The sequence below is a fragment of the Centruroides vittatus genome, unplaced genomic scaffold, assembly GCF_030686945.1.
Source record: "Centruroides vittatus isolate TY-2023 unplaced genomic scaffold, ASM3068694v2 scaffold_1323, whole genome shotgun sequence".
In the NCBI taxonomy this organism is placed as follows: Eukaryota; Metazoa; Arthropoda; class Arachnida; order Scorpiones; family Buthidae; genus Centruroides; species Centruroides vittatus.
Genome location: NW_027122675.1, coordinates 205576 through 220643, shown reverse-complemented (window position 1 = coordinate 220643; position 15068 = coordinate 205576). Strand labels below are relative to the sequence as shown.

General features: G+C 28.6%; 1 protein-coding gene across 5 annotated transcripts in view; it reads left to right on the top strand.

The window, feature by feature from the left end:
- The first annotated feature begins 631 nt into the window (after nucleotides 1-631).
- Nucleotides 632-15068, top strand: part of LOC136986920 (inositol-trisphosphate 3-kinase A-like) — an 84364-nt gene continuing 69927 nt past the window's right edge. The window contains exons 1-2 of one of the 5 annotated variants that reach the window (XM_067284557.1): nucleotides 632-718; nucleotides 9348-10062. In XM_067284557.1, the coding sequence (XP_067140658.1) occupies nucleotides 9385-10062 (678 nt within the window). In that variant the 5' untranslated portion in view covers nucleotides 632-718; nucleotides 9348-9384. Of the gene's footprint in view, nucleotides 719-5712; nucleotides 5889-9068; nucleotides 10063-15068 lie in introns of those variants that run through there. The other 4 variants (XM_067284555.1, XM_067284554.1, XM_067284556.1 and 1 more) reach the window with 4 other exon arrangements.

Here is a 15068-nt window from a genome sequence, read left to right as displayed (position 1 = left end):
ATATAATTGGCTGCAATTTGAGAAACTTGTAGACCTATACACTGTCGTCCGTGTGTCTGTCTGTCTTTCCTTAATCTCGAGAACAGAGTTAGATACATGAAAATAAAGACCATATATGGAAACATTAAGGGCAGGAGGTCCCTATTAACTGTACATGAACTTCTAATGTAAGCCGAAAGTTTACGTTATTTCAATTTAAAAATGTTTCCCCGTAAGGAGTTAGATACATGACCGGCACGACTCTGTTGCTAACAGGAAAAGTATGATGTACAGGGGTAAGACACTACTAATTTGAGGTGGAGAGCATATATTTTAAATTAAATAAATTAAAAATATGATTAAAATTTTTAGTCCGGCAATGTTACCATGTTACAATAAATAATTGCTCGTTTTTATATATAAAATAAAATTTATAAGGGATGAATTCCCCTCTTTCAATATTCATAGTCTTCTTCCTCTCCCTACAGATAGAGGAAAGACTGTATAAATATGGAAGGAAGTAACATTGGCGTCGAGTAACCTTATCAATGATTGGGTTTTTAATTACGTCAAAGGAAGTGAAGTTTTAAGCTTCTGTTAAATTCCACTGTAAAAATTATTTATTGTTACGAAATTCAATTTTCTTCTATATTTAACATACATTTATCTTCTCGAAGGAGATTCTCGAGTGTCGTTCAATTAAACTAGACCACGAATGCAATGTCTTACTATATTGATTGTAAGTTTATTTATTCTTATATTACTATTTAAAGTAGTAAAACGTATTAAATATTTAATTATTTTTTAATAGTTTTGTTATTTTCAATACATAATTTTTAAATATTGATGAGAAATAATTATATATATTTTTAATTAAATTTTTAAATATACCAAAAATGGGTTTTTTTAAATTATCCGCCAAAATATACTACTACTAGAGTTGTCAAGTTTGTAAAGTACTTTTTACTTTCTCGGCCATGTTATACTGTACATAACAGAGGGAAAGTATGACGATCGGTCAAAAAAATGACCCCTCCCCAAAAAATTTTTACATTTTTGGACTCGGGGAACTTGAAACGTCCAGAAATGCGAAAAATATTCGGGGGTCATTTCTGTATGTAGGTGTGTGGGGGGAGCACGATTTTTTTCACCCTGTTTGAAGACGAATAACTTCCGTGCTTTTTGTCGAAAATTTCTGAGATTTTGCAGGGAGTTTTATTTATCAGGGGAATCGATGCTATTAAATTTTAGCGATTAAACGTCGAGGGGGTGGGAAGATATAAGGGGTCGTATGTATCTTCAGTAGGGCCGGACTTAATGACGATTTTACTCATTTTTTATAAAACCCATCCCTACCCCCAAAATTAAGCTTTTTGCCATTTTATAGGCCTAATAGTTAAAAATATAAAAAGTTTTTAATAAAATAACATAACCAAATGTTGTCGGGAAAGTTAAGCAACTCGTTGCTGGATTTTTTTAAAAATGCTTCTTCCAATTTGCATTTTATCGCGGGAGAAAAACGAAAACAATAAATAATAAAGAAATATCCTCTTATTAAATATGATTACTTTAATGCAAAAATAACAGAATTTTTAAACAGATGTAAAGTTATAACTCTGTATTGAAAATTTACATAGGCCTATTTAAGTTTGTATCCAACTGAATATCTTTCCATAGATTCGTCACATGATTATTTAGAAAGGAAAGTAAAAGATTAAATAAATAATATTTTTATTGCCGTTAGTCATTATTTAATTTAATATTTTAATTCCTCACACATTTAAATAATTAAATATATTTAATTATTAAGAAAGTAAATTCCATTAAACTCAAGAAAAAATTTATTTAAAGAATAAAAACATGTTTATACAATTATTTTATAGTATTTTTGCATTTTACTTTAACACTTATAAGAAATTCATCGTCTATAATTTATCATACGATAATTACTCTCACAATTAATAAATTATGCATATAAAGAAACAATTTATCAGTAAATACAGTATATATTTCTTAACTTGGCCATTGATATATTAGGGAGCTAACTATGAAATAAACCAAAACACAGAAATAATTTAGGCTTATTTGAGTAAAAGACGGCTTAATTTTAACTCTCCGCTTTTTTGTAAACTCCGCCCTGTGGGTACTAAGAGGGCCTCTTCTTTGTAAGTCCGTTATGGGTTCAGCCAGGCCCACAATGAGGCGGCCGGGTGTAAGAGACGGGGCACGACATATCAAGACGGACCATCCCCGAAAAATTCCTGGAGATTTTTCGTCCCGTGCGAGATTCGAACCCGGGTCTCCCGGGGCGGTAGACTGCCACCTTAACTAACTCGCCGCTTTGGGGAGATTAGAGATGGGATTAGAGTTGCGATTATTTTACATTTTGTAATTTTATTACAAGTTACTTTAAAAAAAGGATATTACTGTTTAACGTACCAAATATTTCGATATATACGATAACAGTGAAATGAATTGCTTCATTGTATTTCTACGATATCAACAGAAAAAAATTCAATGAAAACTTTCGCAATTTTAGCTTTACGTAGTAATAAAAAATCTTTTTAAAATAAATTGCCAACTTTTCTAACAATAAAAGTTTCAGAAAAATGCAAAATATTTAATCATTATGACTTCACATTCTTAAGACATCGGACTTATCACGAGTTCGACCAAGTGACTGAGTGGTGAGCAACGAACCTGTATATCCGGGAGGACTATCCATAAAAACATTCCTGAGGTTGTTTGCCCAGCCCATATCACTTATAATTTAAAATATATATATTTAATTATTAAAATAATATAATTTAAATAGTGTATTATCTTAAACAATCATATTGGCATTAAAAGGTTTTATTAGAAGATATCCGTTTTTCCTGTCCGAAAGGATTACTGTAACAAAAGAATATAAAATCATTCTATTTAGCTTATTCGTCTGCAGTATTTCGGTGCTTTTCGAAGAGAGATGAGTCCCCATCTCACTCTCAATCCTTAACCATAATGAACAGGCGTATACTGTACATATTTAAAATACATAAAAGTTAAAAATTAGTACTGCTACACTCTGATAATACTACCTAATATTTTTACAATTTTATATATATATCCAGCATTAAAATAGGTAATTCCCGTGAAAAAATCTCCCGACTTCAAAAATCACTATCAAATTTTTCTATTACGTAAGGATCAAAAGAGATAGACACATCTTTGTGTAATGATATATATCCAGATTAGCATATAGATACAGCACATTTACCTGTAAAAATCATTCTAGCGTGGTTTTGTTTCTTTATTTACACAGGTTTGAACATTGATAGGTATATCAGGATGGTGGGATTTCGATTCTAAAAACTGCTAAAAGCATTTTTACTTTCCAGAATAAGCATTTTGCCTTTTTATCGATATAATAATTAATAAAATCTTATAAAAGATGCGCCACCCATAACATGCTTTAACTTGTAAAGTATGCGTGCAAGAGCTTTTCAAGCGTTTTTTATTTAGTTTTCTATGTGGGGAAATATATAGGGGTTATTTCAGAGCTTAATAAACATATAAATTTAATTTAATGTCCCTTTTAACACAGGACCCACTAAAAGTTTTACCCGTAGCCCTTGAGATGATATTATTATACGAATGTCGTAAAATGTACTTTAAAATAAACATAAAATTTTAAATTACTTATAAAAGTATTTATGGAGATAACACTATCATTCAATACAGTTTAGAAAAAGTAAAAAATAAAATAATAATTGATATCAGCACGTAGTCCGTGTTATTTTCTAGAACTACCAGGTGGTTATTTTGATCATATTCTTGGAATTAATATTATATAACAAACGGATGCCCCGGATTTTCCTGCAAACTTTTTAACTTTTTATTCTCAATTGTAAATGCTATGTTTAACAACAGTTTTCATTACAATCCGAAACATCTTTGCAGTTTGTATTCACACGATAATCAAATTTTCATTTTTTACTTCAACAGGAAAACTGAATGTTATATATATTGAGTGAGTTTTATAATTTATTTATTTATTAATTAAAAAAGAAAAAAATGTAAACCAACGATTTGTAAGTAGATTTGTAAATAGTATAACTGGAATGAACACCATATACCACAGCGATTCAATATGGGGTATATCAAGTGGATCGTATTTTAAATTAGCTCTGAAACTATCTTATATATTTGTAATCTATTCCTTCTTTATTATTTGCATTTTTTCGATGTAAACCCACTTTATTTTGCAATTCAAGGTTCAGTTTCTATTGCAAAGCTCAGTGCAATAGAATATGTATAAGCATACTCATCCATAGTGCGTTGTTATGACACACTTAGTGAAAATATCTCTTGACGATCTAAAAACATAAATTTATTAATATGCTGGTCTCTATTTGTTTTACTATTCATTATTTAAAAATCTATTGAAAGCGTTATTGTGAAAACATTTGCATGCGGGATATATCAACTCAACACTTGGGTCATGCTTTCCGAGAGAAGTGTTTATGTGAAAATTGTATTTTCATTAGGTGATAGAGATGTGAAGAAAATCCGGAGGATTCCACGCGGCTAGCCCAATGGTGAAGCACAAAACCCTCGATCAAGTACCAATATTCAGTGGCTTTATCCATTCAGGTCACTGGTGGACTATGCGTGTTGAGAGAATGAATCATTTGTTTTGTCTATTTGTTGACAATTTCTAAAAATTTTATTCCAGAAATTGTCTTTATAAAGAATTTTAAAATGGCTTGATTTATTTAATTAAAATTACGGTATTATTCCTCAGTTCCAGAAAATTACAGTATATACAGTAAACAGAGGAGGATTCAGGGGTGAGGAGGACGCGGCTGCATCCTTCTTCTAAGGATTTTCCGAGTAAAGCCAGTTACCTCAAGTTGTAAAAAATTTTGTAAGGGATATTGTTTCCTTTCTTCACTCCTCTCTAAAGATTTCCGGGCTGGCATATCAGTAAGATGTTTTAAGTACTTGTAAGTTTATTTAAGAGCGTCAAAGGAATAGGAAAGGGTTCGGGTCTGGATTCGGGTCAATATTTGACTTTGTTCTTTATAATCTCCATTTAATAATGTTGCAGCGAGTTTGGCCTGCTTATAATTAGCAAAACTGAAGTCGACCTTGCGTGCTATTATCTTTCTTACCGATATTCGCACATTAGGAAAAATTTAAAATTAAACTCTTAAAAAGAAAAGGAAATTAAATTTTGATGGTTTTCGTTAAAAATGAGTTAATGAATGCCAGTTTAATATTAACATACGGTATTAAAATCGTATATAAAATAAAAAATCAGTTGAGGAAATAATAGCGAGGTTGAGGCCGAAGTTTTAAACGCGAAAACGTGTACGTCGGACGTTCAACGCCGCTTTCCTGTAAGCCTAGAAGTTTGACAATAGCGTTTGGTAAGTCAGTGGAATCGTGCTCGACATCCCAAACGCCATTGTCAAACTTCTAGGCACACGGGAAAGCGGCGCCGAACGTCTGACGTACACGTTTTCGCGTTTAAAACTTCGGCCTCAACCTCGCTAATGCTTACAGGCTACTTTCTTCATTGGATATTCGTTGCCTTATTTCAGTTACATTCATCAAAAATATTAAACCTATTCATTGCACGAATATAATTTTAATATAAATAAAATTATTTATTAAATGTATACAACGTTTAAAATTAGTTGATTTTAATTAGAAGCGTAAAAAAAATCTTGCCAACACTGGTTACCAGATGGCACTTGCTTACGTGATGGAAAATATGGAAACGAGGTTGTTTCCTGCATGGAAGTGCCGTCGAGTGGTGACGTCGAATAGGTTTTTTTTCTTTGCGGAAGAAGTAGAGTTAACGATGAATATTATAGATCCTTCTTCGTCATTTAACTATATAATCTACAGAACGTCTTGATGAGGTAAGCATTTAATGGAACCGTGAATATGTTTATGTTACGTTCATTCAACTCTGACTTACATTGCATGTGGCTATGCCGATATGCTAATTCTAATACAAGATTTATGCTTGTTTATTTACCATAAATAAGCATAATTACGTATTATGTTAACTCTTCATCCGTAATGTTTTTATGCTGGAATTATTTTTCCGTACGTATTAATATATTGATCAAATTCATATATGAAATTTTAACCATGTTCCAAATTTTAGTGTAATACAGTATAAAGCTGAGAAGAAATAAAACTTGGTATTTGTTTCACGTTTAATAGATTATTTTCCTTCCTATTATACAGGAAAAATACTTGTGTTGTTCAGAGATCATTGTCAAAACGGTATTGAAATTTATCAATTACATTAGTTATAAATTTATTATTCTTTCTTGAAGTTTACAATTAAAATTATTTGGTAAATCATTCTTTTAAAACTGCATTTATTATCTGAATTTTCATCAAATATTTTCATGATTAATCATTAAATATGATCTTTATGAGAATATTTTGTTAAGTTGGAAAAGAAAAAAAGAAAATTGCTATTCTTACATTTATTTTGGAAATGATTTAGAAAATGTTTATTTATTATGATTAAACAAAACGTGACCACAATAATAATCTGGTAAAATAATACAATACTTTTTAACTTTAGATCTTATTTGTATTCCTACAAGAGAATAACCTTTGCGTGTTATGTAAGACTAGTAATAATTTTAATTGTAGTAAATTCTTTGAAAATTTATATGCAAAAACAGGAAAAAATATGCTTGTAATAATTTTAATGTGCAGATGTAAATAGGGAAATAATAGGTTACTCGATTTTAATTAATGAATTTCGATGCCCCGGAGTTAAGTGAATTTTACAGGTGGTTTTCTCGAATAAATGTTTACCGTTCGGCCGTAGAATTTAATCGAGAGTAATAGAACGACAACTTAATATTTTTATATTAAATTACCTTAGAGTGCAATCCAACGTAAGCAAAAAGTGCATTCCAAATATTGTATAAATAGATGATAATTTTAATACTGATGATGACATGCTAAAATATTTGTTTAAATTTTAACAGTTAAAGTTTTCTAGAAATATTTTGTCCTAAATACTGATATTAAGCAAAAGACACTTTAACACAGTCTAATAACTTTTATTTTTCATAGATGAGCAATAAAGCTTTAAGATGTAAGAAAAATTTAGACTGGATGGCAATTTTTTTTTTACTGTATTACAGTTTATTATTATTTTCTGTCCAGTTCAATATCATCATCCTTTTCTCAATCAGCTTTTTAAATTTATTTTAATTAATTAAAGTATACTACTTCAGTTGTTTAAAAATACAATAATTGTTTGAAGTTTAACTTTGGCATCCACGTATTATTTTAAAGATAATTATGTCTACTATGTGGCACAAAGATTCAAAAAGGTTTGACGTTCCTAGTTTAGGTATTTAAGTACATAAAATTACAAACATTTATGCGTACAGAATTATTTAATTTTATTTATTAATAGGTATAACAGTTTTAATGTTTATTTTTTTGTATTCTATTTAATTCACATATTCATTCTACGTAAAAAAGACAGTTCAGAACAGATTTATGTATATTTTGATTCTCGTACCCAATAGAAGTTTATTAACACTTATATTTAATGATACTGATAAACGGCATAAGCTGTCTTAATTGAAGAATGAGGACAAATGAGTTTGTTGTTTATAATTATTACTGATTCACAAATAATTGAAATTATTACTTTAATATTGTTACACATTAAGTTGATATTTTAGATAGTATTGTCTGTTAATAGGTTAATGAAAATTGATACAGTATTCAATCTAGTTGTTGAATAAAGTTTGAAGTAAAGAGATTTTAGACTTTCAGCTAGTCAGTTTTGGAATAAAAAGCATAGCTGTAACAAAGTAACAACTAATTTCACAAAAGGGATTATCTTGTTTTTCTAAATTTTAAGTTTTCAAGCTAAAACTTCAATAATAATTTATTGAATGAGTACACAATTTAAGTTCTTGCACTGTTATTATTATTACTTGTATATAATACCTATATACAAGTGTTATATAAGTGTTATAGTCACTTTTGAAGGTTTTAATATTCTAATATTAAAACTAAAAATATTAATTTTAGTTTATCTTAGGAGTGTTTACCAATGCACTCGTTGCTGGATTAAGCCTCTGGCAGGCCCTAGACCAAATTTAAATTAGAGTTCCGTTTAAATAAGTTGCTTCTAAAGTAATTTTAAATAATGTCACTTAAAATTGTTATTAATAATAGAGAATACAAACACTAATACAATAATAACGGTATAATAAAAGAGTTTCTGGTATAACAAAAAATATATAAAAATGTACATAATTATGGTCATTAATCAACCTTTAAAAAATTTAATAATCAAACGTCGACAAAAAACCTTTAACATGCAGCTTTTTATTAACTAATCGGACGTTTTCGGTCATTTGAATTACCTTCCTCGGGAATAAAAAAATCAAAATCATTCGATTTTTATAAATTAAATGGCCAAAAATTAAAAAATTTAAATCTTCAATTTTCGTTTCAGAAAATTGATCAATAATATTTTTGCAATCTAGTTATTTGAGAGTATCTTTTTTTTTTATAGCAAGCATTGCTAAAGACCTTAGTGTTTCCTATCCTATTGAATTTCTTAAATAATTTTTTTTAACTCATTCTAAAACAGAGAAAGATTCTGTACTGAAGCTGGGCCCCTCAAAATTATGGGCTGTAGAGATTTACCTTATTTGTCTGTTGGTTAATCCGGCACTGAATGCACTGTTAACGATTTGGCATTAAAGAGAGAAAAATCTGTTTTTAATGCCAAAAATGTGTGTGTTTGCATTTAATTCATAAATGCCAACTCAAACATTGAATTTTTATTCAGAATTAAATACTTATTTAATTTTGAATAAAAGGTCAAACGATCACCATAATTATAGCATAATAATAGCTTGGTTAATTAATTACAGTGGTCATTTGGCTGAGTATCAATACATTGGGCTTTGGGATGTTGATATATATTTATATTTGAATAAAAACATGATTTTTAAGTTTATTTAATATTTATATTTTGTTCTTAGGATAAGTTATTTCAAATTAAAAATTATAATAATGAGAACTTTTTTAATTAGAAAATTTGAAGATATTAAAATGTCATCACTGAGGACTAGATCGTGGAGTGTAACATCTCCTCAGAGATCTAGAAATATTAGAATGTCAGTTCGTTCTCCTTCACTTGAAGTTCTTCCTACTAATCATTCTATCACAGATAATCTTTCTCAAAATGAAATAACTGATTCTAAAGAAAAAGTAAATGGTGGTTTAGAAATATCTTTAAGAAAACATTTAACAAATAAAAGATGGTTACTTGGTGAATCTACTATTGAAACAAATTCTGATTTTGTTTTTAGGAAGAATGTTGACTTTAAAATAAAAAATGAGAGTAATATGCTTCCTCATCTATCTACATCTGTGATATCTAAATCAAAATCATTCTGCTTTCAAAGAAATTCATCATATATTGAACAAGATTTGGATTCTTCTCCAGATTCACTTTTAGAATGTATTAGTCCAAATTATTATCTTAATGGTGGCAGTGACAGTAACAAAAATTCTAATTCTGCTTATAATATAATTAATTATAATCAGAACTGTGGTAATTCTTTTGTATGGGACCACAAGATGAGGACAGAGAGATCAAACAGTACAGATTCAGCAATTATGATATCTACAGAAGAAAAAAAGCCTTTGTTTATGGAACGCCAAAAATCCCACTGTGAAGGCATCACTAATTCTAATGCCAATCTAATTAATGATTCTGTTCAAAGGAAAAAATCTTTTATAAATCAGTCATTATCGTGTCCTTCTCTTGTCATGCCATCAGTTATAATAAGTGATCATAGTAATAACGAAAGACCTGAATCAATGAATGATTGCAGCGATTTGCCTTGTCCTGATTTGTTGTCAGTTACAATAGACGATATTGCAAGAAATGCTCCAAGATTTAGAAGATTTTCGACTTGCAGTACTGGTTCTAATACTTCAACTCTTTCTACACTTTCTTTGGAGGATTCACAAAGTGATATAAGTGATTCTTCTTTATCAAATGGCAATTATGGTAGGAGAGTAAGTATTTTAACACTTTTTAATTAACTAATATTATATTTGTGTATATTGAATAACAGTACAAATCTAAAATTATATAATTTGTTTAGATATTGATGGAACTGATTTAATTTATTTAGTAATATAATTAAATTTTAATTTTTCAGTTAAAATCTTCAGTATTTCAGTTTGATCTAATCATAGATTATTTGATAGATATATCATTTTGCATGTTATATCTAAATATTACAGTTTGGGATTTAAAATAATGCATTTTCAATTAAATGAACATTTGTGGTATTTCTGGTAATGTTAAGAATAAAACATGATTTTGACAATTTTGTATTTAGTACTTGATATTTAAAATATATTGGCTCTTTCTATTTCCTTAATTGGAGTCTAGCCCTAGAAAATTTAAATCAGCATTGTTAGATGATATCTCAATGTATTAATCATCATCACTGTCCAATGGGTACTGGTCCATGGAACCAGTACCCATTGGAATCTATTAATACTTAAACATGAATGATATGACTAAAGAGCCAGGATAGTAAATATAAATTTTATATAAATGTATAGAAATAAGTCCGGTTGAGGCTGAACCAAATAATGAAAACTGATGGATAAATTAGGTTACTAAATTAGAATATTAATTTTAATGATGTAATTTATGGCAATTTGCATATTTCTAGTAACAAAATTAATTTAAATAGCATAGACATAGAACATTAAATTCGTTTTAGAGTTGTAACTTCAAAATTTGTCTTTTTCATTTTGTTTTAACATTAAACTGTAATTTATTTCAAAAGTTTTTCTTGTGAAATAATTTAGTGATTAAGAGGAAAAATCTCTCTATCTATTTTTGGTTACTCCCTTCTTTGTTATTTGTGATAGTAGGAGGGAGCCAAAGATTCCTGAAAGAAATGTAATAATCTAGAGACATTACTTGGTATATTATTTAAAATTCTAGTTTCTGTTTAAAAATTTTTTTAATATGATAAATCAGTATCAATAAATTGTGTGTGTTTGTATATATATACATATCATTGAGAGAGACAAAAACATTGAATGGATATATATATTTTCTCTCTCTCTACTTCAGATTAATTCTTATTTGATTACTTTTGTATTTGATCTTTTAAAGAATTGTTTTTGTTCAGACATACACTTGTATTAATCCCAAAAATAAGCAAACTACCTGACCATATTGAATATCTGTTGTATTAAAATATTGGGGTAAAACAAAAGACAATAATAAAATAATAATGATGATAACAATTTCAATATATTTCAGATTATTTACATATTAAATATAGTTTAAAAATACAAACTTCAAAATTTATTTTCTGAGATTAAAGAGACCGATTAGTTCATTCAATATTATTGCTGTTAACCTAAAAAAAATACTTATTCTTTGTATTTGTTTTTTTTTATATATTTTCAGCATTTAATCATTCATTGCTTGATATGCATGAGTTTATCAATATCCTTGCAAAATAGAAATTGTCAACTGATAAGCGAAGTTAAATCACGTGTATATATACTCACACAGTGCTTTTTTTCTAAAAAAATTATTTTTAGGCCACACTCAAAAATGAATTTCTGATGTAATAGCAACTAAAAAGAACAGTGTTTGATATTAACTAATTGTACATATTTATAGTGTATAATTTGTAGTATTAACCCCTCAATTTGTGAGATGAGCCATACTGTCTTAAAAAGAAGTCACTAAAAAATACTTATAAATTATCAGCTTGATAACTGTCTAAAACAAATATTTCATATATGCATTTATTTACTTTATTTTAAATTTATATATTTATTTATTTTATTCTGTATACTTTCATCAATATTGTACACATTTACTTGTATTCTCAATTTGTTAATTTTGTGTATTTAGATGGTTCTTGTTTTAGAACATAATATTTAAACTTTGAAGAACTATTTAAAAATGTTCGATCCTGAGAATGGCTGCATAGATAGTCGAAAGTGTTCGATATATTAAAAAAAATTTGATGCTGGAATAGGTTTTTGTCTTTAAGTTAGGTTCACTATTAGCAAGCTGAAATTTAAGTTAATTTTTACTTTTTGTTTTTCATATTTTGGAAGGATGATGGATGATTGTCTGTCTGTTATTAATGAAAAATGTTTGAATATAGATAAAAATATTTTTTCTGCATTTGAAAACTTTTTTTTTTGGAAAAACAAATTAATTTTGTTTTTTAATGAAAATAAATTATAAAAAGGAGAAAATACCAAATTAGGAAAACAAAAATTCATTTTGATATTTTCCTTATTTTGTAACATCACTAAATGATGTAAATGCCTTTTTGTACGTACAAAAAAAATATATTAAAAATCTTTATTGTTTAATAATATAAAATGTTTTTTTAATTGGCATTCAATTATAAATCATAGAAATACATAATAGAAAGTTAATATAACTGATTAACTTTTAGTATGCAAATATAATACATACAGTACATTTTGAATTATTAATGTATTATAAATATAATTTTAATTATTTGTTGTTTTTTATTCAGTGAAAACAATTTTTTTTTTCACACTCTAGTTATTAAACTGATTTTAAAATTTATTTTCATCTTTTCTGCATCAGTTATTAAGTGGAGATGTATGTTATATTTGCTTTTCGTAATGAGTTTTTACTATAATGAAGGCTTGATTCATTCCTCACTAAAATGAATGCTTGATCTAATTCTAGAGTTAGATAGCTGGAATTACAGTAAATCAGCTGGAAAATAACATGTTACTAGCTTTTTTCCCCTAGGTTTTTTTTAATTTATTTTTACTATAATTCTTGATGCATAGCTAATGACAACTGTAAAATTATGCAACTGATATTCTTTTAATATCTAATAATCAACATTTGGATTTTTAAGACCTAAAAAATGGCAAAACAAGCAGATATAAGCCCTAAAAATCTGAAAATATGACCCTAAAAAAGATCTAAAAGTTTCAGAAGATAAGCATTAACTGAGGTTAATTCTGGTTTCTTTTAATCTCATATAATGTTCTAATTACCAACTTTCATACATGACATTGTTAGATTCCATTATTGCACTGTATTACCATGTTAACTATGTAAATTTTCAAACTTAAAACATGGATGGTTGTCTGCCAGTAGAACCTTGAATCTGCTGAATGATCTTTTCACATCACATGTCATCATGGATGCATACTTGAAGAAGCCAATGTCACTGTTTAAGAGCTTGGGTTTATCTTCTTGAAATGAAGTTACTTCTCCGTTAAGAATGGCTTCAATTTTCTTGTTTTAAAACCCTTGGTAGTTGAAAGAATTCTTTCAAGCTTTCTAGAAATGATCTGTGCTACTGGACCATTGGTTTGACATAACTCTGGGTGTCAGTTAATCTTGAGGACATTACACAGTTTCCAATCATGTAACTGCAGCTGGCAGTCTTCCAAACTGACATTATACTATAACAGTACCTTTTTTTGCATTTCACTGCAGAGGACTCCTGTTCATTGAAGGAGTCAAATGTATCTTTAACTGTTGTAATGCCTGACATAGTAGACAGCAGCTTCATGCCAAGTTCCCAGTGTGTTAAGACAGGCAGGAGGAAGTGAAGTTGACAAGCTTTGTGCTTTGTAGTATCACAGTGTTGCTTCATATTAAACTATTTTAGAGCTAACACCTTTGCCTTGCACAATTTGCAGAATAAAATCAGTCTATCTGTGCTGAAAATACATACTCCAAATTCTCGGAGTTTGGAACTGTTTGATGGCTTCACTTTAGGCATACTTCTTTTTTTCTTAATGCTGCCTTGTATAATGCTGAAGAGTTATCTCTAAATCTGCCCATAAAAGAATAATTATTATACACAAAAATTTGATAATATTCCATTGTTTTGGTACAAGTTACAAATCAACCCAGCTCCCATTTTCTGATTGTGACCAAGATCTCATGTTTTTGAACAACTTTTACCAAAGAATAGCTGGTCCACAGACCATTGTTTCAGAGATACAAACCTCTAAAAAATGCCAGAAGTGGCATCATGTCCATTGATGTTATGGTGATATGGCACAGCAAAGACTGATCTTCCTGCAGAAATTGCCCAAAATTGTGAGAGTTTGATCACTGTCATAAAATAGGCTGCCAGAATAATAAAAGAAAGTCGCTTAAATATTAAAAACTAAATAATTTCTTTGTATTCATCTGCATAAGTAATCCATTTGAAGATCATTGCTATTTGATAATAGATGAAAAGCTTAATAAAATGCTGAAATAAATAGTTGAGCAAAATATTTTGATGAATTACTAGTAGTAGTATTGAATTATAAAACAAGTAAAACTGCGAAGTCATTTTTGGGGTGAGACTATGTCTCGGAGAGTGCGAGTAAGGCATGTGCAAATCTCGCACTCGCACCTGTTTGTAGAAACAGTCTCAGCATTTCACATTTTCTTTTGATCCAGTTCTCTGCACCCTGACTACCTACAAGTCTTGTTTATTTTATGTGTGCATGATTTGGGCACCAAATACTCTGTGCCAAATTGCAACTCCTGACATGTACTCATACCTCTAAGGTGTGCAGCCATTGACAGCAATGCGATTTTAGAGACGAGACATAGTCTCATCAGTGATGCCTACTTTAACATGCTAATCTTCATGTTTGAGAACTTTGCTTGTGCAAATCTGTTACATAACTTAGTGATACTTTTTCAAGTCTTAAAATTAAAAATATAACTATAAGAAATGTACTTTCTGTAATACAAAAACTTTTGTAAATGATACTTCTTAGACATAAATTTGAATTTCAGTAAATGAGAATATTATATAATGTACTATTTTGAATTATTTTTAAATGAGTTAACAAAAATGATTAGTTTTAAAGTATTTTAATGCTTGATGATTAGATTTTATTCAAAAAAATTTTTATATCAAAATATTTATCTGATAAATATTTTTAATCTTCAATAGTTTGTATTAAAATTATTACAGAATAACTGTTATTAGTACATGTGTAATACAGTGCTTTTTAACCACAAC